Genomic DNA, 26,193 nt, shown 5'->3' with positions numbered 1-26,193 from the left:
GGTCACGCGTGACGTTTCTCGGTGGGCGAAAAACTCCATCTCATTTTCTCCTCCAAATGCAAAATCGCCCAACATCGTTGTTTTACCTTTTTTTTGTAAAGGTTGTTTGACTTAGTCTTTGCATGTTCGCTTTGTAAAAACTTGCTCAGTACTTTCGCCTACATCATGCAATGTGAAAATGCTATAGAAATAGATCTTGACTTGACAAACACGGTACCTTCTCAAACTCCTGTGGATGCATCCGGAAGTTTTGGTCCTTCAGCTGGAGTTTGGACAGCTTCTCCTTTAACATCTCCAGCTTGACTTTGTCTAAGAGATGCAGAGAGGGATATGAAAAGAGATATTTTATTATTATTTTCACACTTATTCAAATTTATTGTACAATTTCATATTAAGCCTAAAATCTCACCTTCCTCTTTTCTCTCCTCATTTTCCTCTTTCAGCTGTTGGTCAGTCACTGCTATCTTTACACTAGATTTAGGGGTGAACTCGGGCACTTTTACTCCCTGCAGAATGCTCTGAATGTCAGCACGATTTCTTGAGCCTGTAATCCCATAGATCTGGCCATATAAATTGGCCGCTGCCACAATGAAGTCCATATGGGTGGTCTATAAAACAAGAGAAAACAGTAATCATCTCAAATCAAAATACTTTTATTATAGCTGGCAGAACTGAAGCGAAACTGTGTGTTTGTGTTCGATTTTGAGCTGAAGGATGGAAAAACTTGCCATGGATCACAAACACATGTGCTGAGAAACAGAACTGCAGTGGTTAACAGGAAATGACGGGAGGAAAGTGTGTAGCGCATTCAAAAAACAACACTTCCCAAAATGGGTTAACATTTGAAACCACAGAATTCAAATTGGCTGTGATGAGTTAAAAAGGAATTCCTTTAGGGAAAACAAATCTTACCAAATGCTGATAACGTATATAAAGAATGAAGACAATGGAAACAATGGGCCATAAAACTGAATAATGGTTGAAGAGTGGAACCATTTGCATATCTAGCCTAATTAAAATAGTTTTTCTTGATTCTTTTCAGTTTAAACATGTGTCTGGAAGGGTTTCTGTTTAAAGAATGACCTGTTTGCTAATGTGCCTCTGTGTTTACCTGTGTGAGCGTGTCTGTGTGTGAGGGGTCGGGGGCTTAACAAGTTTTCACTTTGCTTGGTTAATCTCAGGTGATCAGTGATATCAGATAGTATCTAATTCACACCAGGACAGAAACCGTGAGTCGTAAAGTTAGTCATTCCTGTCTGCAGGGGATGATGGGAAATCCCAGAGACTGTGTGTAGCGAATTTACTCAGTAAAACTTACATTGTTGGTGTCAAAGGTCAAAGGATGTGGACATCTCTTTGCGCCCATCCAGAACGGAAGTCCAGAGCTTGTTACCTAGTGAGGGCCAGAGTGTGAACGAGAGGAGAAAATGTGTTTTAAAAAGGGTTTACATTTTCTTTTAATGTTTTTAAATGTATTAAATATATTTCATTGTTTATTAAACATGTATATTTATATAATACTATTTTATTATATATACATTTCATGTTATGTTAATATTCAAATTATTTTTTATTACATATATTATTAGATGTTTATCTATTTTTTATTTTAAAAATGCTCTATAAACATTATTGTTGATCATTTTAACTTATAAAAGATGCTATTAAAGATACTATATAGTTCTATTATTATTATACCTATTATTACATGTTTATGTAGGACCAATTAATTACATTTTAAAATATTTTTATGTATATGTCAATTATGATTATATTTTTATGTATTTGTTTTTATTATTATGTATATGTATTTTTATGTATTTGGTTATACTTATTGTTGTTTATTTTAATATATAAAAATATTGTTTAAAGGCGCTATATAGTCAGCTCCAGTAAACAACAATGGAAGACGTCTACATGTGTTGCAGGCCAAATGGAAGCCCTGCAGCCACATCAGTCACATGCTGACGTGAAGTGGACGTGATTGGTCACCATAAAGCCCATGTCTCCAAGCCTTTTGCTCAGAGAGACAGAGTAATGAGTTTATCATGTGTGTGTGCGTTCAATACAATTTGTCTTTTAACAAAAAAACAGAAGAGGCTGTTGAAAAGAACAAAGGCAGACCAAAAGAGCAGTAACACAAAGCTTATTCCACTAGTTCAACAGAAAGAATTGTGTGTGTTGATCTTTACAACCGTCTTTCTGCACTCCAGGAAAGACTTCCAACTGACAACGAGAAACTGTTATGCCAAGCTTGGTGATGCCAATGATTTACTCTTTTTCAGTATATTCAAGCACAAACCCTCAAACTGAACTGTGGTCTACTCATCTGCGACTTCAGGTTTTGCAACTGTTATATCTGGACATGCAAGATAAAGGACATTTCAGAGTTTCAAAACTCTGTTTTCTTGTCCATATCACCCCTCCTCTGAATGAATGTTTATCTCTGTGAGCAGGCACCGCTGCTATGGATTAGACCTCTCCACATCCATACTGTTACACAACCATAGATGCACAAACTCCCAGTGGAAATGATTGGTTGTATTTTTTCCCTAACAATTAGAATCTCATGTATTCAGAAAGAACGTATAGTAATATGCTGCAATTCACATGATGAGCACTTTTGGATTTATAATGAGACTTCAGATAATGACATAAATGACTGATTTTGATGTGAAAATTTTCATAAATATTTATTTCACAAGGTATTGTGACTATCATGCCATCTCTCTAAACATGGTCCGAGCCACATGTTGTTATAGACAACAGCGCCACCTGCTGGTCCAAAGTGAAACTAACGCATTCAAGCACTCCTGCGATCCCAAAACTAATGGATTATTAGCCAACTCACTTTCTTCACATACTCATAATCAAAATGTCTAAAGTGTATTGATAAGAATAAGCCTGTAAGTAGTCATTTTAGTAGATCTTTTTTTATCCAAAGCATTTTACTGTAGTTTTAGTGAAACATGACAAAAACATATGGATCTGATTACAAAAAAATATATATTATTTTAATTTTAAATATACTTTGCTTAAATAAAATGTATATTTTAAAGAACCATTAAGAATGACACTACGTTCATACCAATAGCACATATTCCCCCATTCTCCCATGTGATAATATATATACAGTGGGTATGGAAAGTATTCAGACCCCCTTAAATTTTTCACTCTTTGTTATATTGCAGCCATTTGCTAAAATCATTTAAGTTCATTTTTTTTCCTCATTAATGTACACACAGCACCCCATATTGACAGAAAAACACAAAATTGTTGACATTTTTGCAGATTTATTAAAAAAGAAAAACTGAAATATCACATGGTCCTAAGTATATATATATATATATATATATATAGGAAGACTTCAGATGCAAAAGCCTCTAAGTGCTGTCTGAAATTTTCTTCTAAAATTAGCATTTTTATCAGGTTCCTATATTTAAGTTTGGTTATTTCACTTTAATAGCAATGAATAGGTCCTTTCCATTGCTAATAATGAGAACTAACTGAACATAAACATAGGAGCCTGATAAAAATGGCCATTTTAGATGAACATTTCAGACGGTACATATAGCCTGGGAACCATAAGCTTTAGCCACTATGTTGCACTATTGTATACTTCACTGTAAAGTGTGTACAGTACATGGCTCTCTGTGTTACCTGGCCAGGGGGAAAGCAGTGCAGTAGTTGTCTAATGTGATTGCTGTAAAGCGTTTCCCACTGTTTGCGGGCCCAGCTGACACAGTCAGTCCAGTTCTGAGGCCATTCCTCGCTCAGACTCCTATAGACGCCCTCCAACATTTCCACAGCCTCCACATCTCCACGGGCGACTGTGCGATCTACATAGGTTGGGTCACTGCAGACAGAGATGGAGAAAATGGGTAGAGCTATCTGTATGCTAATGCAGTATGAGTAGCTTTTTTGTTGTTTTAATTTTTTCAACATTATTCATTCAGGCTAAACTTTAACTGGCCTCAAAAACGGGCATTATCATTAACTAAATCTAAACTAGCTATTTCTTAAGATTAAATAGAACTTTTTAAAAATATTAATAAAATGGTCAAAACACAAATTTAAAAAATAATTTAAATAAAATTAATGCAAAAAACGAATTCAAATATTATTAAAAAACTATAATAGTATATTTATGATACTTCAATAGCATTTTTAGCCAAAGAAAGCTGTTGAGTTGGGTGGAGTTTGCTGACAGCCAACAGGAAGTAGTTGAGATTGAGGCAGCTGCCTTCCCTCTGCGGTATCTGCCTGCAGCACACAGCACCACAACTTCCTGCACACTCGCCTTTTTATAAACATCCTTCACTTCATTTCAGATGGAAAAGAGATCTGACTACAGTTGACACTTGTGGCAGGAAGCCAGGGGGCAGCCAGGGTTGCAGTAATAATGAATAGCTGAGCCTGGACGTGAGGAGTGGGTCACATTTAAGGAGTACAATGTTGAACAGAATCTCTGACACAATATCTGCATCTGCTGATAACAGTTGTGCCTCTTCACCCTATTTTTCCTGTGCACATTTGATCTTATTTCTCTTCTAGACTAGTTAAAATGCATTTATCCGTACCTGAGAAAGAGGTTCACATTCTCTGCCGTTTGCTTGAATAGTCCTTCAAACTGGTCTCTGGCCCACTGAAAATTATTTAAAAAAAAGTAATTATAATTTGTGATTCACACAGATTCACGCAGAAATGCAACTTGTCATTAAAATTGTCACTTTGTGTATTTGCAAATCTTCAGATATTTTGATCATAAAGGCCTGGATATATTATATAATTTTATTTATTTAATGTATTTATTTATTTTATATATTATGCCTGAATATTGCCACTTAAATTAAGGTCCATTCTCACCAGAGACTATAACTATAAATATAAAGCTTTAATAACCTTTCTGGTCCACACCACAACTATAACGATAACGACAAAGAGGAACAATATCATTGGAATAATTTTCAGAATGTTTTTTTGTTTGTTTGTTTGATTTTTGTTTAATCAATATTTAGAGTAACACAGGGCAGTTTAGCTCCTAAAAATTGACCCAACAGAAGTGTTTGTGACAGCAAAATGAGAGAAATGATAATTTGCTGTCAATGCAACAACTTGTCAATCTGCTAAACAGAAAAATGTATGTCTTCTCACCTGCAGCGTGTGCTCTATACGGTGAGGGAAGTTCTTGAGCGTGCAGATGGGAATGGCTTTCTGTCCTCCAGATGTGGAGGGTCCATACGATTCAGTCAGATGTGGTACTACCACCAAAGTGTGGCCTTTACTACCCAGAGTTCCTCCCTCCAGCATGGGCTTTTTGTTTCGCACACAGCACTGGTCGAGATAGACTCCTAATGGACAGGGAAAGTAAAATGTTAGACATGTAGCTAAATTTTTGCTTTCTAAATTTTGGCTGAGGCATAAGGCAACACAAACTTTCTGGCTGATAAACACAGTTGGTATAACATGGGACCTGGCAAAATCAGCACTCACGTGCATCCACATTATCTAGCGCAGCTGCTACGCCATCAAGGTGACTATAGAACGAATGTGTGTAGACCTCCTCCGTCTCTGCACACACTCGGTTCTGGTGAGAGATGATGTTCATGTAAGGGTTCATCTCTTTAACAGACTCCGCCGCCACCTCTGACTTCAGCCTCTGAGAGAGATAAAAAGAAAACACGTAAATGCATTACAGTGATTTTACAACATTTAAGGCATGTGAAGTTGACGTGGCTCACTCAATAAGATTTCAGAGATGGATCTGTTTTAGATTAAGGTCATTGATATTGTGCTAAAACCATTTTCTGAAGTTCAAATCAGTTGAGTAGCTATTGTGTGCCAACTCTTCTTACCCCGATGTCCTGAGAGCGGAACAGAAACTGTCGATTCAGATTCGATCGCTCAATGGAGTCCATGTCAGTTACAGTAATTTTTCCACCCTCTCCCGCACCCAGACCAATGAGAGCAAAGTTCTTCAGCAGCTCACAACCAATTGCTCCAGCTCCAACCTGATCACATAGACATTTGATGAGAATTGATGAATAATATTGATTAATAATCTCCAAGACTGAGAGATGGAGCAGGACTTGTAATTTTGAAGGGAGGTTAAATAAGAAAGGACTAGGTTTACATGTGATGTACTTAATAGCATAAATGTACACAATTGTTCAAAAGTTTAGTGCCACATGTTTTAATGTTTTTGAAAGAGTCTCTTATGCTCACCAGAGCTGCATTTATCTGATCAAACATACCATAAAAATAGTAAAATTGTGAAATATTTCTATTTGAATATATTTTAAAATGCAATTTCTTCCTTTGATGGCAAAGTTGAATTTTCAGCATCATTAATCCAGTCTTCAGTGTCACATGATTCTTCAGAAATCATTCTAATATGCTGATTTGCTGCTCAAGAAATAATTATTATTAACAATGAACCGATGTTAAAACAATTGTGATGCTTCAGATTTTTGTGGAAACCAGAATCATTTTTAAGGATTCTTTGATGAATAGAAGGTTAAAAAACAGCATTTATTTTAAATATTTTTTATGAGTGTTATTATTGTCCCTTTTGTTAAATAAAAGTATTATTTAAAAAATCATATAGACCCCAAACTAATATATGGTAGTGTATGCTAAAAACAAAAATGAACAAACATGAACAAACTGTGTGATTAAATGAAGAAATACAGGTTTTAGCAACATTCAGTCACCAAAGTAATAAACCAAAAAATTCTCCCCAAAAAATTCTGCAATATTAGGTTGATTCACACAGGAAACTCTGACCAACATATCCTAGTGCTCAACAGGAAATATCACATGGCACATAAAATATTTCCTGTGCATTCTACACCACTGACTGCTCACTGCTCTCCATAACAGATCAATGATAAGTAACTGACAGTCATCCAAGGGGTAATGACCTCCTCTGCTGTTGAAGCAGGAGAAATACACTCACCAGAAAATAGTTCTGTTTCTTCAGCTTGTCTTGAAAAGCAGAGCCAAACACAGCAATCTGCCCATCATATCGGCTGTCTCTCTACAGCACAGAGGATACAGATCACTTTATGTGAAGTACGGAAAGTGCTCAGCCAATTATGTTGAGTATGTTCTTCAGAAACAATCAGAAATCAGACTTTTGTATTTTCTAAATACTGAAAATGAGCTTGCTCGTTGCTTACAGGAGCACAGGCGTCTTCAGTAAGGACAACTCCATCCTCCTCTATAGGCAGGCATTCCAGAGCATCGAAATACAGCCACTGCCTGAGAGGAGTGAATTTACCACTGCACGCCTGGAAGATTTCATACACGTGTAATCATTAAAAAATGTGATTATATATAGACCATGTTCTCAAACTCAAATTATGTGTCCATTAACTTGTGATCCCAGTGTAAATATCATTAACTCTCCCTGCAAGCTTTTTTTTTAAAAAAGAAATGTCCTTAAGAATATTTTGTTGTATGAATATCTGAACATGCAATATATCAAAAGAAAAAAACAGAGACTCTGCTTTGAAAAAAATGCATTCTTTTTTATAAACATTTGATTATGGGTAAGTTTCATTACCTCTTTTTCACTGTTATACGGTAGGGGGCGCTATTATGCATCTTCTGAAAGAGTACTGAATTTCTTGATCAAAACACAGCTATAGGCCTATTTACTGTTTGTAAACATTCGGGATGCGCGCGCATCGTGGTTGCAGAAAACCCGGGAGTGATAACCAGTACGACTAGAGAGTTACGACGAAGCGGTTCAAAGTAGTTAAGATTTAGAAACATTATAGAATATTTTGATTTGTTATTTTTTTAAAATGTTGTCGGCATATCACAGCAGCTTCACCCAGCGATAAGCACTGTTATTTAAAAAAAATTAACATTACCGAGTGGGATACAGCTTACGGATCCGTTTGCCATAGCACCTTGTCAGTGGTTAAATGATGAAACGAAATGGCCAAGCATCCAGTGGCCAGAGATATATATTTACCTGATTGACACCTCAAGTGTATAGCCTATACTCAGGAGAAGCTAAAAGCGTATAAGTCTCTTGAGGCGTACAACTTTGTTTTGTTTTTGTTTGTCATGAATTAAAAGAATAAAAAGTTAATTTCGAGTTTATATCTCACAATTCTGACTTTTATTTCTCGCAAATCTGAGTTTATATCTCACATTTCTTACAAAGAAAAACAATTGTGAGATATACTCGTTATTCTGTCTTTTCTGAATTGCAATTTATCCCGCAATTCTGACTTTTTCCCCCTCAGAATTGTGAAATAAACTCACAATTGCGAGGAATAAAGTCCGAACTGGGAGTAATAAACACGCAAATGCAAGAAAAAAGTCAGAATTGTGAAATTAAAATTGTATAGACTGTTTAAAAGTTATCTATGTGAAATGTTATAGGTTTAAATATTATTTCAATGCTGTAACTGCTATGTATGTATGTCCTCTGAACTGCATATGTGAATATTATGTAGACTTACTGTTTACATCAAATTCCTGCTTTAATAGTAGACTAATCCTTGCAGGTGTCATCAGTCCAGTCTGTGAAACGTCTCCGTTTAGCTTCAAAGGACGTTTTCAACGATGGTTTTCTTTCAAAATTAAGACTATATTTTTTGATTTCCGATTCCAACATCCAGAGGCACAACAAAACATTTTTCTCTTATTCTCTTATTTTCCTCCAATTGCTACCGCTATTTTTCTGCAACCACTATGCGCGCGCAGCTGCAAGTGACGTCATTGTGACGTCTGCTCCAAAGTGGTCTATAGGACTGTGAAGCTTTGGGGGTGTTGATGAACTCAGTCTAATCCATCTATGATTTGATCATTGATCCGAATAAGATCCAGACATAGTCTCTGACAAAAACGTGATTTTCTCAGCTTTTTGCTCAAAATTTTGCTTTTTTTATGAAACGTACCCATATTCAAGTGTTGATAAGAAAATGTTTCATGAAGCTTTTTTTGTTTTGTTTTTGTTTAAAAGCAGAGGGTCTGTTCCTTCTTTTGACATGTTGCATGTTCAGATATTCATACAACAAAATATTCTGGGGGCCATGAACAATGATCAAAAATGCTGTCAACTTTTTTTCTAAAAAACATTGGCGGGGAAAAAGTTGCAGCAGAACAGTTTTTGTCAAAGACTACAGCATGTGCATAAGCAATGGTTTTATATCTTGTTTCTGCTTCTTCTAACCCTCCTGTAGGGTAAACAGTGAAAACATGGATTGCCGGAAAATCCTGTCAATGGCGGGGAAAGAGTTAAATGATCAAACTCACCTTCACCACCTCCTGAGCAGCCAGCCCTCCAATGAAGGCATTGACAGGTGCTAGGTCACCGCTGGCAACCAGAGATAAATTTCTTACAGCGTCTTCATCAAGCTCATCAAACTTTGCTTCTGTGCAAAGCTCTTTTGTGATAGTAACCAGCACTTCAGCATCAGCCTACAGAGGGCAGCAAAACACAGAGATGAACTATAGTCTGGCTACTGAACTATTACATTTAGGGGTAAAAAAAAAGTGATGATGCAGATCAGTGCATTGAATTTCTGCTTATTATTTCAAAATACAATTACTGACATATTTTCAGTAGTAAAAATTATTTTTTGTCAATATTTCATAATATTCAAATTATGAAAATAGTTATGATTAATAGTGATTAGTAATAAAATCACATAGTACAATTTTTTTGATTTCTTAATGCATTGCATTTATACTGTAATCAAATTGTCAAATATTTGCACATGCATATAAAAAAAGAATCATATAATAAATGTTTTTTAATGAAGATATATCAATAATTAACAAAGGGTCAGTTTTTCCAGAAAAGAACAGTAATATTAACTTTCTTAAACCTTATATAATATTTTGCGCAATGTACTGAAAATACAGTCCCATTGTGGAAAATTTTGATACAATGTGTGTACTTTAAAACACATTTTCAGCATGAAGGTGTCATGGTATGACTGACCTGGGATCTAGGTTGGGGTGTCCGGCTGTATTTCTGAGTAAATCTATGCAGGGCCTGGAAGGCCAGGTGCAGAGACAGGTGTCTTTGTGTCTTGCCATAGTCTGTCATCTCCACAAGCTCAGGATTTGTGAGCGCTTCATCCAGAGCCACATTCAGAGGTTTCTGCAAGCATTAAAACATTACCTCAAGGAGATGCCTTGCTATTATGCTGTAAGTTGACATACTTACAGATTTCAAAAGCACACTACATCATGATAACAGCATCTTAAATATAAATCAATACCAGGTGACACTTACAAAGTGGAGGATTTCAGGCTGTTTCACTTCAGTTGCCACTCCACCCTTCACATACTCGGAAAAGTTTGAAGTGTCACAAATAGTGAAGGAGTAGTTGTCTAAAAACATTGGCATATATATTTGTTATCAAATGAACCGCATGCTATCCACCAGTATCAGCATATAGATATTTTCCACATATCATATGACACCTACCCCGCACTTTGATCTCAACGGGACCATGACTGTTGAGTTCGGTCATGCCTTGAACCTCAGAAAAAGTCACAAACATGCCATCTGTGAACTCATGACTCTCTTCATCTGTGCATGTCACTACGCCTGGATTCTCCTATGATGGAAAATGTTACATTTTCAGCTCAAATTAATTAAAGGATAGTAAAGTAAGAAAAAATAATTACTGAGTCAAGTAATGACTGAGACTGTAATAGTAATAAATAAACAAAATAAAACATTTTGGGCAAATTGTTTTGAAAAAGAAAAAAATGAAAATCTACCATCAATTTCTCACCATCATGTTTTATAATCCATAAGACTTTAAGATATTTTTAATGAAATGTCTGTCCCTCAATTGAAAGTTCATTCACCCAAAACTTAGACACTTCAAAAAGTTCATAAAAACCTAATAAACAGATGAATCTACTTTAATCCAAATCGTCTGAAGAGACACAATCACTTTAAGATGGACAGATTTAATTTAGGCATTTGTTTATATTTAAAAATTGATCAAAACACATTCATCGAGCAAATCAAAAACAGAAGCTCAAACATGCTTGATTAAACTGCTCGATTCATATCGACTCTCTTTATTATGTCTTTATCAACATTTTGAAGCGTCAAAGTTTTGCTGAAACGGACTTTCAATGGAGGGACAGAAATCTCTCTGATTTCATTAAAAATGTTTTCATTTGTATTTCATCGAAGATGAAAGAAAGTATTATAGATTTGGAATGACTTGAGGGTGAGTATCCCTTTAAGAGGACCAAAGTGAAAGTGAAAATGCATTTTTTTGTCCTGTCACCTTGCTGATATGAGCTATCATGGCTGAGACTGGAGTTTCTCCATTTGTGTCCTGGACCTCAAACGATTCGCCAAAGTCGCAGAACAACTGCCTGCAAACCAAACACAGAAATCAGATTATGATTTTGCACTAATTTAATCATTTTCATGCATTTTATTGATTCACAGAATGCAGCCTACCCACAAAGTCCTCTGGTGTCAGCCACAATAAACTTTATATTGTTTGAGTGACAAAACTTTCCCACACGCAGCTGCTCTTCTAAAGGTGAATTTGTGAGCACCACCACCTATTGTAATAAACATAAAATAAGAAAAAACAAGATTTTTTTTTTTTTTTGCACGGACATATGAGACAGGATCATAACTCACCTGGAACTTGCTGAGGAAGTCCTCGTTGAGTTTGTTAGTCCAGGCAGACACTCGAACATAGACGTTCAGACTAGAGAGCTGCTTCTCAGAACACAAGGCCCTGTTCTGACCCAGATCAGCTTCTTTCAGGTAAAACTGAAGACATAAGAGATTATATAAATGATCCCTATATTAATCACCTATATTATTCATTTACATTTTTGCAAATAAAAAAAAGCAAATTATTAACCCAAAAATGCTAATTATTTCACCATTTACTGATGCAAGCCTTTCCAGTCCTGTATGACTTGTTTGTTTGGAACACTAAATGGCTCTTTTCCAGGAAATGAAAATGAATTCTGCCATCATAAGCTAAAAATAAACCCTTGCACTTGAACGCTCTCAAACCTCACCTGCATATAATTCAAAACATTCAAATGCACCACACATTGATTAGTCACATGACACACAAAAACCAATGATGTTTGATGTGTCTTGAGGTATCATGTCTGAATGCACACATGCGTGATTCACTGTTCATTTTCATTGCATAGAAAGCAGCAGCTCTGAGCATCTTTAAAGCATCTTCTTTCCTGGTTAGTAAAGGATGGCAGACTACTTAGTTTTTGGATGAACTACTCATTTAATTGCATTAAAAGGTCATTACCTGAGAAGATAGATCTCTCCACTCCACCACACCCTCATCCTGAACGGTGACTGATCGAACTCCAGCCAGAATCACATTCTTGGCAATTTCCACGCCAAGACCTCGCATTCCAGCAATAAGGACATCAGCCTTTCCCATGCGACGCATTGCATCATGGTCAATCACATACCTGTTGTGAGATGAAAAATGTGCATAAAGTAAATGTGCATAAAGTAAAATGTCCCTACATGCTGAAATAAATTTTAAACATTTGACCTCTGTTGCCATTTAAAATATACAAAATAAATAACATTTTCAATCTAAATTAAAATAAGCATACATTAAATATAACCAATACTACCATGATGTATATTTTGCATATCTAAATAATGTATGGGAAATTTTTTACATAAAAGTAAACAACTGAGAACTGGTGGAAAATGCTCTTGAACAGGCTTCATTTTCCTTTTTTTCCCTTTTTTAAAAAGCATATTTTAATTCAATTCGAATAAACTAAATAGCATGCAACTTATTTCAACAATGCAAATTTCACTTTGTTTTACTTATTTTTTCTGTGAAAAATACCAGGAAGAGTAGTTGGGATGGGCCTAACTATTCATTAATCATTGATGACTTGGAACCAACAGAAAATACATAACTGGAATTCCTCAAACTAAGCAAGTAACTTCCTCAAAAGTCCTCACAAAGGCGAATTAGGCAACATTACACCTGATACAACAAACTGAACAACTAATGAATGTACAGAAATATCAGCTTTACATGCTTGTAAACCTACTATTAGGCATCCATATGTATCATTAAACACATTTCTGGTCTTTTTTACAATCTGAGGGACCTGCAAAAATGTGCATTTTTAATGTCTAAATGAAACTAGATAAGAAGTACAATGCATTTTTTTTAATTGGATATGTAATACAAGCATTTAGTTTTGAAGAGCACTTATTTAATATTTCAGTTTGATTACTCAAGTAAAATTCCACAGATAACAGAGTCAGAAAACACAAAAATCAAGGTATATGGGAAACCAAGATACAAATAAGGAAATATAAGTTGTATGTGTCATATAAGCACACTTACAGCTGTCGAGAATATAATCCCTCGTCAATATCAGCCTGAGCCATTTTCTGTAAGAATGACAAATCAATCACTGTGGTATTATTCACAAAGCAGTAGTCATAGTGTCAGACGCTGATATGGTACTTCATATGGTTCCATAATCACGTACCATGGTGTATGTTACATTCTAAAAGTACTGTTAGTATTATTACTGTTCCTATGGTGGTTGTCCATCATGCAGTGATGGGTCTTTTATATACCTGCTCATAACCTGGGTGTAAATGCACTGATAGTTTTCAAGGATGAATTAGCAACAATGTGACCAATGACGAATTCATTATGTATAATTCCATATCGAGCTATTATCAACGAGTAGGGAATATATTCAGTGATATTTACCTTTCAACGGAGTTTTGCGTTTGGTTGCTCTGTCAAAACAGAAAGTCATTTGATTCAGAGGGTTTCACTTTCGTTTCTGTTTCTGTTTCTGTTCCTGTCATTGTAACTCGGCCTCTCGCGCACATTCGGCCATATTGAGTGATTAAAAAGAGAATTATCAATTGTTTATTGTATCTTCGAAAGCTCCTGTCACTTCACGATGAGATTCCTCAAGTGAGGTCAACATAGCAATTAAGAAACCTCAGAATAACCACAAGACGGCGCTGCTAAAACATTGAATAACTGAATGTGGCTAGAATTGAACAAGAAACAAGTGACAGGGTTCAGCGATGTGACATTTGTCTCAAATTGGTCAGATAAGAATAAGATTGTATTTTCGTCGATAAAGTTTCACTCTGCCATTTACCAGGTGTAAATTATTGTCCAAAGCGCTGCCGACGCTGTCACGTGACAGTTGATATTTTTTGCTGCGCTTACCTGGAAGGACCATTCACAATCGTTTGTGATTTCAAAAAAGACATTTCTACGATTATATCAATATATAAATAATTAATTTATATACATTTATTAAACCCTTTTTCTCAACAGTATGCCTCGAACAGTGATATGGAGTCTGTTGTTACTTTATGGACTGGTTTAATAAAACAATGTTACTTTTTCATAAGGCCAAGTACAAGTTAGGAGCTTTAAATTAAACAATTGGATTTACCCATGTGTAAAATGTATTCGACTAATAATGAGAATATTTTTCAGTATAAGAACATTTTTAAGTACAGTTCTTTAAGTAAGATTCTGTCAATCTGATAAGGTTTTATGTGCTTAAATAACATAAATACATCATATATTCTATGCAAACAAGTAATTGTTAACTATGCTATTACCTTTATTTCAGTTATGTAATTAACTTTGCACAAAAGATCACTTTGCAAAAGCAAACCCCCAAATTACAAATTAATTGATCTGGAACATATTGTTTCATGCAACATGAGATGGAGAAGAAAAAGAAAAAAAAAATGAATGCATATATACAGGGGCATTCAAAATATAGGATTATTTACACTTTTAAACAACATACTTAAAGGTATAGTAATTGCATTAAACAAAACATGCTATTTAGCCAGAAAGACAGCACAAGCAAATATTAGGCCTGTATTATGCCTCGGCACTGGGAGCCTTTGGGCTGTGTTTATGATCAATTTGCATAATAGTGACTGTAAAATATATATGGGAGAGGCATATTTTGAGTTTTTATTTTGGGATTTAGCCATTGACTTTCTTTTGGGCTATATTTGAATGGCCATTGGGCTAGTTTTGTTACGCAGACCTGCCTGGCAACCCTGGTACAGGGACAGGCAGCAAAATAGCAAGAAACACAAGCTTGACAACAATAACAACAATAACAAGCTTGAGCATGAAAACTGTAAATGACCAGAATTTCCAATGTTGACTAACAGACTATAGATAGATAGATAGATAATTATGATGGCACAATCTTTACAATAATAACTCTACATGTAAAATAGTCCTTCATTTGTTTCACAAACTTCTGGTCTCGGACCCCGTAAATCAAAGGACTCAGTAATCTAGGCATAATATTTGTGAGCAGATAAATACAGAAAGTGATCTTAGTTCTGTGATGAGGAAAAAAAGGAGTAATAGTTAAGTACATAAAAGGGGTGATATAGGAAAGCATACAAAGAAGTAACTGGATACCATGCAACAGTATAGTACTCTGAGCCTTATTAGCTGAACCCTTTAAAACTGCCTTTCTGGCAGTGAACAGGACTCTGCAATAAGTATAAATGAGAATTATCCACACCAAAGACATATAGATGACTTGTGAAGCAGTGGTGTTGTCCCGGTGGGCTTTGGAAGGAAACAAATTGAATGAGTAGCAAAGTATAAGAGACCTGAAGAAAGATATGGGCTGAACTGAAAATAAAATAATGATATCTACTAGAGAAGGCATAGCACCTAAAACCCATAGCAAACATATGAAGATGAAGGTCCTTTGTGGAGTGCAAATCTGAGAGTGATGCAGTGGTTTACAGATCGCAATGAACCTTTCAATGGCCATACCAGCCAGATTCAAAGGAGTGATCATAAAGGTGGTTGCACCAAGAGCCATCAATATGCAACACCACGAAACATTAACAAGTGGTGAAGCGTAGGACAACACATATAAAGTCACTGATACAAATATCATGAGCATGTCATTGATTACCAGGTGAATGTATAAAATGTATCTGGAGTCTCTTGAAAACATTAGATTAGAAAAAAAAGTCACTACTAACATTCCGTTGATGCAATTAATGATAAAACCAAGACAAACAATCACAATGTTTTTGGCAAGAGCTTCTTCATAGCTATCCACAATCCAGACTGTTGAGTTCATTTCTGGGAGAGAAAACAGGACAGTGGTTAAAAAGGGCATGTATTGTATGTAGACCAAACAGATGATAAAATCACTAAAAATCACCATGACTTAGTTAACAGGTTAACACTTGCTAGGAGCTTATATAATAAACAGTATTTCCCCCCTCAAATTGTAATTCAAATTACACCTAGCTAAACCTACTTCGACTTACCGTGAGCTGAAGAACTGGTTCTGGACTGTGGGAAGTATGAAGCTCGCATGAGTTTTAATCAGTAGAGTAATGTTATTTATGGTTTGTGGAAAGGGCAGAGATCATGAATATTAAGCTTGTTACCCAAAAGCGTCATCTAATATCTCATTCATGGCAACATTGCAGAATAACCGAGTAAGCGTTTGAAAACCTGTCTGACATGAAAACCATTTTAGCACATTGCTTATTCAGGGTGTTCTGAGTGGTTGCAAAGCAGGAAATTTACATGCTTTGATTATGCAGACTTAAAGCAGTGAAAGGAGGTTGATTTTTTTCCTTCCCCATGCAGCAAAAAATCGGTGTAAAATAGTGGCCAAAAGTAATGTCTGGCCTATAGGAAAATGAACATCTTCATATTTTTGTAACATATATATTCTGTTTGGCTATGTTTCATTGTGATTTGGTTTTGTTCCTGTTTTCCTGCGTGTCCTGTCATTTAGCCTAGGCTGTGTCTGATATCGCCTCCTATACTCTTAAATAGGGCACTATTTGAGGGGACAGTCATTTGTAGGGGTGTCCGAAACCATAGTGAACGATATCGAGTGCACTCATTCAATCCCACAATGCACCGCAATAACTAGTGTACAACTGATGTAGGCTACACTCAACGGCTAGAGAATACCCATAATGCACTGTGACAGTTGCATGCTGAATGAATTTCTGCATCTCAACAGAAGATGGCGCCCGCAGCTGAATCATTCATCCATTCATTATCCAAACCGCTGGTCCAATGGCTACAGCGTAATATCATACAGGTATAAATTCATCTTTAAGTGATTATTAAATTGTTTAATTAAGGTTTATACATAGTTTCCATGAGAGAGTTCAAAATAAATATTTTCATCTTACTACTGCAGTTGCCAGTTTGTTAAGTTTTAAATGATTATTAAACTGCAAGCACAAATTATGTAAAAGCAGCAGCCCTTCTGGTGCACTCAGTGTCCAATTTCACTCACTTGTTTTCATTAATTCCTTCAAGTGGACTATGTTAGTGGGGTAATGTAGGGAATGAGGGTACAGGGGGCGATTCCGAATGGTGAATGTGATTTCACCAAGTATGACATGTTCCTGGATCAACATCTTTGTTGATCCTGGAACAACATTCCAATCAACCAGTCAGATTTGAGGGACAAGTTTAGGCTTGCAACCAGCTTTAGGTGCTTCTACATCAATGTTATTCACCTATCTTTCCCCTCTGATTTTAGGGATAAGTTATAGGATTAGGTTTAGGGATAGGTATAGGGTTAAGACTACATTTTGAGACAGGAATGTTGTTCCAGGACCAACAAAATATGTTGATCCAGGAACATGTCTTCTCAGTGTGTATGATTAATGATTCCGTTCACTGGTTCTGTTAATTATCTTATTAGTTCTCCTTGTTATTTAAACCCTGTGTTTCTTGAGTTCATTGTTTGGAGTCGTCTAAGTTATGTTAATGTGTTTCCCCATGATTCTCCTATGTATTTGTTGGACTTTTGGATTAAAGACTATTTTGCTTGAACCCTTCATCTTCATGCACTTGCTTATACATCCACTCATGATACCTTTTTTCAAATATTATTAACTTTTGTTAAAGATTTTGCAAGCATATTGCGTATTTGTGCTTGAGTCAACTGTTTTATTTGTGATAACACAATGAAACATGTCAAATTGTGTAGGTATCATTTTTGGCCAGGCTGTCATACAAAGAAATTATGAACACATGCAAAAACAACAGAGAACCAAAAAAATAAAAAAAATATTTAACCAACAAAATAATGAACAATTTCCCCCAATTTTTCATTTTAAAACTGTAGTTTAGCTATGAAGACATTTTCATTTATAAAACAATAGATATTGTTCAAAATAAAGACAAAACGTGTAGGCCTAGTTGTGATTTCTTAATGGATAATTTCCCAAGTTAAAGTGATTAACTACTGTGTGAACTTCAAGAGAACTGATTTCATACAATCACCAAAACACCAGCTGATTAAAAGACAATGAGCAAAGTCATTAGTTCTGAGCAAAATCAATTCATCATTTGTTTGTATGCAACATGTTTGACATTTTTGATATCTTATTCAATCACTTTCATACACTTTCACATTTAAGTGTCTAAACATTTTAGGCCACTGAAAAGATGATCAAATCTCAAATAAAACAAATGTCATAATTAAACAGAAATGTAAATAAATATACGTTTTGTTTTTTAATTAAAATGTAGCTAAATAAATATCATAATTTTGATGGCACAATCTTTACAATAATAACTTTACAGGTAAAGTATTTCTTCATTTGTTTCATAAACTTCTGGTCTCTGACCCCATAAATCAAAGGACTCAGTAATCTAGGCATAATATTTGTGAGCAGAAAAACACAGAAAGTGACCTTAGTTCTGTGTTGAGGGAAAAAATTTGTAATAATTAAGTACATAAAAGGGGTGACATAGGAAAGCATACAAAGAAGTAACTGGACACCGTGCAACAGTATAGTACTCTGAGCCTTATTAGCTGAACCCTTTGAAACTGCCTTTCTGGCAGTGAACAGGACTCTGCAATAAGTATAAATGAGAATTATCCACACCAAAGACATATAGATGACTTGTGAAGCAGTGGTGTGTTCCTGGTGGGCTTTGGATGGGAACACATATATTAGGTAGCAAGGTACAAATGATCTGAAGAAAGATATGGGCTGGGTTAAAAGTAAAATAATGATATCTACTAGAGAAGGCATAGCTCCTAAAATCCATAGCAAACATATAAAGATGTAGGTCCTTTGTGGAGTGCAAATCTGAGAGTGATGCAGTGGTTTACAGATCGCAAAGAACCGTTCTATGGCCATACCAGCCAGATTCAAAGGAGTGATCATAAAGGTGATTGAACCAACAACCACCAATATACAACACATTGAAAAATTAACAAGTGGTGAAGCATAGGTCAACACATATATAGACACTGATACAAATATCATGAGCATGTCATTGATTACCAGGTGAATGTATAAAATGTATCTGGAGTCTCTTGAAAACATTGTATTAGAAAAAAAAGTCACTACTAACATTCCGTTGATGAAATTAATGATGAAACCAAGACAAACAATCACAATGTTTTTGGCAAGAGCTTCTTCATAGCTATCCACAATCCAGACTGTTGAGTTCATTTCTGGGAGAGAAAACAGGACAGTGGTTAAAAAGGGCACGTATTGTATCTAGTCAAAGCAGATGATAAAAATCACTATTGATAACTGAGGTTAACATTTGCCAGGAGCTTACATCATAAACAATATGTATTTCAAATTACACATAGCTAAATCTACCTAGACTTACCGTGAGCTGAAGAACTGGTTCTGGACTGTGGGAAGTATGAAGCTCGCATGAGTTTTAATCAGTAGAGTAATGTTATTTATGGTTTGTGGAAAGGGCAGAGATCATGAATATTAAGACTGTTACCCACTAGGGTCATCTAATATTGCATTCATGGCATCATTGCAGAATAACTGAGTAAGCATTTGAAAACCTGTCTGACAAGCAAATTGTTTTAGCACATTTCTCTGTGCTAAATGTACATGCTTTGTTTATGCAGACTGATCTCATGAAAAAGCAGTGACATGATTTTTTTCACCCTATGCAGCAAAAAATTTGTGTAAAATAGTGGCCAAAAGTAATGTCCAGGCTATAGGAAAATTGACATCTTCATATTTTTGTAACGTGTATATTCTGTTTGGCTATGTTTCGTTGTGATTTGGTTTTGTTCCTGTTTTCCTGCATGTCCTGTCATTTAGCCTAGGCTGTGTCTGATATCGCCTCCTATACCCTTAAAAAGGGCACTATTTGAGGGGATGGTCATTTGTAGGGGTGTCCGAAACCATAGTGAACGATATCGATTGCACTCATTCAATCCCACAATGCACCGCAATAACGAGTGTACAACTGATGTAGGCTACACTCAACGGCTAGAAAATACCCATAATGCACTGTGACAGTCGCATGCTGAATGAATTTCTGCATCTCAACAGAAGATGGCGCCCGCAGCTGAATCATTCATCCATCCATTTTCCAAACTGCTGTTCCACTGGCTACAGTGTAATATCATACAGGTATTCATCTTTAAAGGTACAGTATGTGGTATTTGAACTATGCTGTTGGACATTGTTGATATTTGAAATCAACCCAAACAAACACACCCCTCTCTTCATTGCTCCACCTCCAAAACTCATACTCCAATTCTAACCACCCTGCTCCGAGTCAGTCTCGAATCGCTGCCCGATCGCTGCTGGCATGCGAGGCGAATGCACTACCAATGACGCTAAACACCTCATTCTCTAGTGGCTGTTTTTTCTTATTTTCAAATCTCCCTCTTGCTCGTTCTCTCTCCTCGACCGTCATACGCCGCCCTGATGCTGATTGGTTAGACATTTGTTGGACTCGGCCCGACTAACTTCCAAACAGTGGATTTAAAATATAACACTGAGTCTTTAAGTGATTATTAAATTGTTTAATTAAGGTTTATACATAGTTTCAATGACAGAGTTCCATGACTTGCCAGTTTAAGTTTTAAATGATTATTAAACGGCAAGCACAAACTATGTAAAAGCGGCAGCCCTTCCGGCGCAGTCAGTGTCCAATTTCACGGACTTGTTTTCATTCACTCCTTCAAGTGGACTATGTTAGTGGGGTAATGTAGGGAATGAGGGTACAGGGGGTGATTTCGAACACATCACTAGTTTCCCAGTGTGATTAATTAACTATTCCTTTCACCAGTTCTGTTAATTATCTTATTAGTGCTCCTTGTTATTTAAGCCTTGTGTTTCCTGAATTCATTGTTTGATGTCGTCTAAGTTATGTGGATGTGTTTCTCTGTGATTCTCCTATGTATTTGTTGGACTTTTGGATTAAAGACTATTTTGATTGAACTCTTCGTCTTTGTGCACTTGCTTATATACAGTATCTACTCATGACAGAACACTGAACCACAACAGAAGTAAGAAAGTTTTACGGTATTTATTTTTTCTTTCCTTTTGTTTTCCTTTCCCCCATGGATTTCTTGGAATTGGCATGCCAAACATACTATCCTGACCGCTCACTCTGCGTGTTTTACAACGTGACTCCAGGGCATGCCTCCCTCCTCATTACAACTTCACCGCATTTGTGGAGTGGGTGCTGGTGAACAACAATTTGGCGTTCACCATCCTTCCGGCAGAGGACACCACCCACTGAGCAAATTAGGTCCAGAAGACGTCTTTTTGAGGTCTTGTCTCAGGTTGAAAAGACGTCCACTGAGGGGCCAGAATGAAAGTTTTTATGACGTCTTTTTTTGACGTCTTCTGGACATCCGATATAGACGAACACACAGAATCACCAAAGGAGAAAAATCACAATTTTTAAGCCACCATCGTGGAGATGAGTGTTTGCTTTAGTTGGGCTCTTGACCCTTGCCTTGTTAATATTAGAGTTTGTTTGGGCTGTTTTAACTGAGTCAGAACAGCCAGACAAGTAAAGAGAAATGATCAGGTGTAGGTTATGTTTTCACATAACCATTAATTAACCTGAATGAACTCATTTAGAGCCCAATCTCTGAGTTAGATTTACATTATTTATTATAGCAGCGCTGTGATTCTACAGCACAAAATCAGCTTTATCAATATAATATAAAGGATTTCACATGATAAAAAAATATTCTCTTAGGCACACACAGACATCAAGAATCAGCCTGTGAATCTCAACGACGGTGACAAGTAACATATTCTGATCAACAGATCAACTCTGAACATTAGAAAACAAGCTACTAAAAAGTCGCATAAACAGAACAAAATAAAATATGAGAATAAAGGAAATTACTAAAACAATTAAGCTCATAATTTATTCATGCAGCAATGCATGATGGGAGCCATGGATGAGTTTTGATTGGTTGCTCCCAGAATGCACTGCAACATGCTTTTTGATGGTCACCACTGTTGAGATTCACAGGATGATTCTTGATGTCTGTGTGTGCCTAAATTAGAAGCTTTTTTTTTGTTCAACACACCTTTTCTGAAATCATGTGAATCGCATTGATAAAGCTGATCTTCCGCTATAGAATCACAGTTCTGCTGTAATCAATAATGTAAATCTAACTCAGAGATTGGGCTCTAGATGAGTTCAGTGACTCAGGTCAAATAATGATTATGTGAAAACATAACCAACACCTGATCATTTCTTTTTGCTTGTCTGGCTGTTATGACTGAGTTAACAGCCCAAACAAATTCTAATATTAATAAGGCAAGGGTCAAGAGCCCAACTAAAGCAAACACTCATCTCCACGATGGTGGCTTAAAAATTGTGATTTTTCTCCTTTGGTGATTGTGCGTGTTCGTCTATATCGGATGTTCAGAAGACGTCCAAAAAAGACGTCATAAAAACTTTCATTCTGGCCCCTCAGTGGACGTCTTTTCAACCTGAGACAAGACCTGAAAAAGACGTCTTCTGGACGTAATTTGCTCAGTGGGCAGCCACACTCCAAACCCAGTTCCCAGTGGGCCATCACCCCACCGGATGGAACGGATGCCTGTGCCCACCATAGACACGGAGCCAGAGCCTGCCGCAGACAACGAGCCAGAACACCAAGCTGAGCTGTATCCCGCCCCGGAGCCTGAGCCCATGGACTTGTCCTACCAGGTGTGCGGGCCAGCAATGACACCCCCCACCCGAGGGAGTTTTGGTGGAATTTGAGGGCATGGAGGGAAGCCCCAGCCACACCCCTGCCACTGGGGATGAGTATTGCCTCATCCCACTGACTCTACCGGTCATCCCACTGGCTCTACCGGGCTCCCTCGACCCTCCGGCTCCGCCTTGGTCAGGCATCACCCTGTTTCCACCCCAGGATTCCTGGCTTCTGGCTGCACCTCTGCCCTCCATCCCTTCGGCTCCCACAGGCTCCGCCTTCCCTCCAGTTCCACCGTTGTCCTCAGTCGCTCTGCCTCAGTCCCAAGAGTTGTCAGCTCCACCTTGGTTCTCCAGGCCTGTGGTGTCACCCTGGCTCTGTGTCTCTTCGGCTCCTTCTGGGTCTCCACATTATACCTATGTCCAGCTTCACGTCCTCCATCAGAGCTTCCTCCCTCCCTCCTCAGACTCTTTAAGGCACAAGGGCACGCTTTCTGGGAGGGGGAGTTACTGTAACGTGTATGTTCTGTTTTGACTATGTTTTATTGTGATTTGTTTTTTTTTGCCGTTTGCCTGCATGTTCTGTCATTTGACCTAGTTTCCCAGTGTGTTTGATTAGGGTTAGGATTAGGATTCTGTTCACCTGTTCTGTTAATTATCTTGTTAGTTCTCCTTAATTAAGCGCTTTGTTTCCTGAATTCATTGTTTGGTGTTGTCTAAGTTATGTGGATTGCAGTTTCCCATGATTCTCCTATGTATTGGACTTTCAAATTAAAGACTATTTTGCTTGAACTCTTCATTCTCATGCACTTGCTTATTCATCCACTCGTGAGACCTTTATTCAAATATTATTAAAACTTGTTAAAGATTTTGCAAGCATATTGCCTATTTGTGCTCGGAGTCAATTGTTTTATTAGTGATAACACAATGAAGCATGTTAAATTGTGCAGACATCATTTTTGGCCAGGCTGTCATACAAAGAAATTATGAACACATACAAAAACAAGAGAACCAAAAAAATAAAATATTTAACCAACAAAATAATGAACAATTTTTCCTAAATTGAACTCAAATCAGGGTAAGTAAGGAAACAAACTAGTGGCGGGAAAACTGAGAATAAAGAACATGTGACACAGAAAACATAAACACAGAACCCTGACAGCTATGAAGACATTTATTTTATAAAACAATAGATACTGTTCAAAATAAAGACAAAACGTATAGGCCTAGTTGTGATTTCTTAATGGATAATTTCCCAAGTTAAAGTGATTAACTACTGTGTGAACTTCAGGAGAACTGATTTCATACAATCACCAAAACACCAGTTGATTAAAAGACAATGAGCAAAGTCATTAGTTCTGAGCAAAATCAATTCATCATTTGTTTGTATGCAACATGTTTGATATTTTTGATATCTTATTCAATCACTTTCATACACTTTCAGGTTTAAGTGTCTAAACATTTTTAGGCCACTGAAAAGATGATCAAATCTCAAATAAAACAAATGCCATAATTAAACAGAAATGCAAATAAATATAAATCTTGTTTTTAAATAAAACTTAGCTATATAAAAATCATCATTTTGATGGTACAATCTTTACAATAATAACTTTACATGTAAAGTATTCCTTCATTTGTTTCATAAACTTCTGGTCTCTGACCCCATAAATCAAAGGACTCAGTAATCTAGGCATAATATTTGTGAACAGATAAATACAGAAAGTGATCTTAGTTCTGTGTTGAGGAAAAAAAGGAGTAATAATTAAGTACATAAAAGGGGTGATAAAGGAAAGCATACAAAGAAGTAACTGGACACCATGCAACAGTATAGTACTCTGAGCCTTATTAGCTGAACCCTTTGAAACTGCCTTTCTGGCAGTGAACAGGACTCTGCAATAAGTATAAATGAGAATTATCCACACCAAAGACATATAGATGACTTGTGAAGCAGTGGTGTTGTCCTGGTGGGCTTTAGAAGGGAACACATATATTGGGTAGCAAGGTACAAATGATCTGAAGAAAGATATGGGCTGGGTTAAAAATAAAATAATGATGTCTACTAGAGAAGGCATAGCTCCTAAAACCCATAGCAAACATACAAAGATGTGGGTTCGTTGTGGAGTGCAAATCTGAAAGTGATGCAGTGGTTTACAGATCGCAATGAACCGTTCTATGGCCATACCAGCCAGATTCAACGGTGTAATATTAAAAGTGACTTTACCAAGAATCACCAATATGCAACACCACGAAACATTAACAAGTGGTGAAGCGTAGGACAACACATATAAAGTCACTGATACAAATATCATGAGCATGTCATTGATTACCAGGTGAATGTATAAAATGTATCTGGAGTCTCTTGAAAACATTAGATTAGAAAAAAAAGTCACTACTAACATTCCGTTGATGAAATTAATGATAAAACCAAGACAAACAATCACAATGTTTTTGGCAAGAGCTTCTTCATAACTATCCACAATCCAGACTGTTGAGTTCATTTCTGGGAGAGAAAACAGGACAGTGGTTAAAAAGGGCACATATCGTATCTAGTCCAAGAAGATGATAAAAATCAATATTGATAACTGAGGTTAACATTTGCCAGGAGCTTATATCATAAACAATATGTATTTCAAATTACACATAGCTAAATTTACCTAGACTTACAGTGAGCTGAAGAACTGGTTCTGGACTGCGGGAAGTATGAAGCTCACATGAGTTTTAATCAGTAGAGTAATGTTATTTATGGTTTGTGGAAAAGGCAGAGATCATGAATATTAAGCCTGTTACCCACAAGGGTCATCTAATATTGCATTCATGGCATCATGTAGGCTACACTCAACGGCTAGAGAATACCCATAATGCACTGTGACAGTTGCATGCTGAATGAATTGCCGTATGGCTACAGCGTAATATCATACAGGTATAAACTCATCTTTAAGTGTAAAAAATATTTTGGGGTTGGGGGAGAGTGGGGGGAAATTTTTTTTTTAATCGAAAAAATGTTCCCAAATGAACCAAAAAATTATGTGGAATATTTTTTTTTCATGTGCCATCAACATGTGTGCAGTAGAGGGTTTCCGTTCACCAGTTCTGTCAATTATCTTATTAGTTCTCCTTGTTATTTAAACCCTGTGTTTCCTGAATTCATTGTTTGATGTCGTCTAAGTCATGTGGATGTGTTTCTCTGTGATTCTCCTAT

At 36.5% G+C, this 26,193-nt stretch overlaps 4 protein-coding genes across 4 annotated transcripts in view; all 4 read right to left on the bottom strand.

Annotated features, from left to right (window-relative positions):
• Positions 1 to 13,959, bottom strand: part of uba7 (ubiquitin-like modifier activating enzyme 7) — a 45,968-nt gene extending 32,009 nt beyond the window's left edge. The window contains exons 1-20 of the mRNA XM_048199143.1: positions 13,752 to 13,959; positions 13,374 to 13,420; positions 12,297 to 12,465; positions 11,651 to 11,785; positions 11,462 to 11,568; positions 11,283 to 11,373; positions 10,460 to 10,592; positions 10,265 to 10,362; positions 9,968 to 10,129; positions 9,277 to 9,441; positions 7,182 to 7,292; positions 6,959 to 7,039; positions 5,856 to 6,011; positions 5,494 to 5,659; positions 5,155 to 5,351; positions 4,581 to 4,645; positions 3,661 to 3,856; positions 1,319 to 1,393; positions 410 to 608; positions 218 to 309 (exon numbers count right to left, since the gene is read on the bottom strand). Of these exons, the coding sequence (XP_048055100.1) occupies positions 218 to 309; positions 410 to 608; positions 1,319 to 1,393; positions 3,661 to 3,856; positions 4,581 to 4,645; positions 5,155 to 5,351; positions 5,494 to 5,659; positions 5,856 to 6,011; positions 6,959 to 7,039; positions 7,182 to 7,292; positions 9,277 to 9,441; positions 9,968 to 10,129; positions 10,265 to 10,362; positions 10,460 to 10,592; positions 11,283 to 11,373; positions 11,462 to 11,568; positions 11,651 to 11,785; positions 12,297 to 12,465; positions 13,374 to 13,417 (2,442 nt within the window). The 5' untranslated portion in view covers positions 13,418 to 13,420; positions 13,752 to 13,959. The remainder of the gene's footprint in view (positions 1 to 217; positions 310 to 409; positions 609 to 1,318; positions 1,394 to 3,660; positions 3,857 to 4,580; positions 4,646 to 5,154; positions 5,352 to 5,493; positions 5,660 to 5,855; positions 6,012 to 6,958; positions 7,040 to 7,181; positions 7,293 to 9,276; positions 9,442 to 9,967; positions 10,130 to 10,264; positions 10,363 to 10,459; positions 10,593 to 11,282; positions 11,374 to 11,461; positions 11,569 to 11,650; positions 11,786 to 12,296; positions 12,466 to 13,373; positions 13,421 to 13,751) is intronic.
• Positions 13,960 to 14,276: 317 nt separating this feature from the next.
• LOC125273614 (odorant receptor 131-2-like) lies at positions 14,277 to 16,369 on the bottom strand. Its single transcript, XM_048199144.1, has 2 exons — positions 16,340 to 16,369; positions 14,277 to 16,148 (listed from the first exon to the last, which is right to left on the bottom strand). Exon 2 carries the CDS (start codon positions 16,144 to 16,146, stop codon positions 15,229 to 15,231), a length of 918 nt encoding a protein of 305 aa, XP_048055101.1. The 5' UTR covers positions 16,147 to 16,148; positions 16,340 to 16,369; the 3' UTR covers positions 14,277 to 15,228.
• Positions 16,370 to 17,985: 1,616 nt separating this feature from the next.
• On the bottom strand, positions 17,986 to 19,711 carry LOC125273253 (odorant receptor 131-2-like). The gene is made up of 2 exons (XM_048198462.1): positions 19,683 to 19,711; positions 17,986 to 19,518 (listed from the first exon to the last, which is right to left on the bottom strand). The coding sequence occupies exon 2, from the start codon at positions 19,514 to 19,516 to the stop codon at positions 18,593 to 18,595; it is 924 nt and encodes a 307-aa protein (XP_048054419.1). The 5' UTR covers positions 19,517 to 19,518; positions 19,683 to 19,711; the 3' UTR covers positions 17,986 to 18,592.
• A 4,183-nt stretch (positions 19,712 to 23,894) lies between these two features.
• LOC125273252 (odorant receptor 131-2-like) lies at positions 23,895 to 25,888 on the bottom strand. The gene is made up of 2 exons (XM_048198460.1): positions 25,659 to 25,888; positions 23,895 to 25,494 (listed from the first exon to the last, which is right to left on the bottom strand). The coding sequence occupies exon 2, from the start codon at positions 25,490 to 25,492 to the stop codon at positions 24,572 to 24,574; it is 921 nt and encodes a 306-aa protein (XP_048054417.1). The 5' UTR covers positions 25,493 to 25,494; positions 25,659 to 25,888; the 3' UTR covers positions 23,895 to 24,571.
• Between the last annotated feature and the right edge of the window lie 305 nt (positions 25,889 to 26,193).

The sequence above is a fragment of the Megalobrama amblycephala genome, linkage group LG8 (assembly GCF_018812025.1).
Source record: "Megalobrama amblycephala isolate DHTTF-2021 linkage group LG8, ASM1881202v1, whole genome shotgun sequence".
NCBI lineage: Eukaryota > Metazoa > Chordata > Actinopteri > Cypriniformes > Xenocyprididae > Megalobrama > Megalobrama amblycephala.
Note: the sequence above shows the minus strand (reverse complement) of the source record. Positions and strands in the feature narration are given on the sequence as shown.

Coding starts and splice junctions, on each gene's coding strand:
- LOC125273614 (XM_048199144.1), bottom strand. CDS start 16,146: ATGAACTCAACAGTCTGGATTGTGGATAGCTATGAAGAAGCTCTTGCC.
- LOC125273253 (XM_048198462.1), bottom strand. CDS start 19,516: ATGAACTCAACAGTCTGGATTGTGGATAGCTATGAAGAAGCTCTTGCC.
- LOC125273252 (XM_048198460.1), bottom strand. CDS start 25,492: ATGAACTCAACAGTCTGGATTGTGGATAGTTATGAAGAAGCTCTTGCC.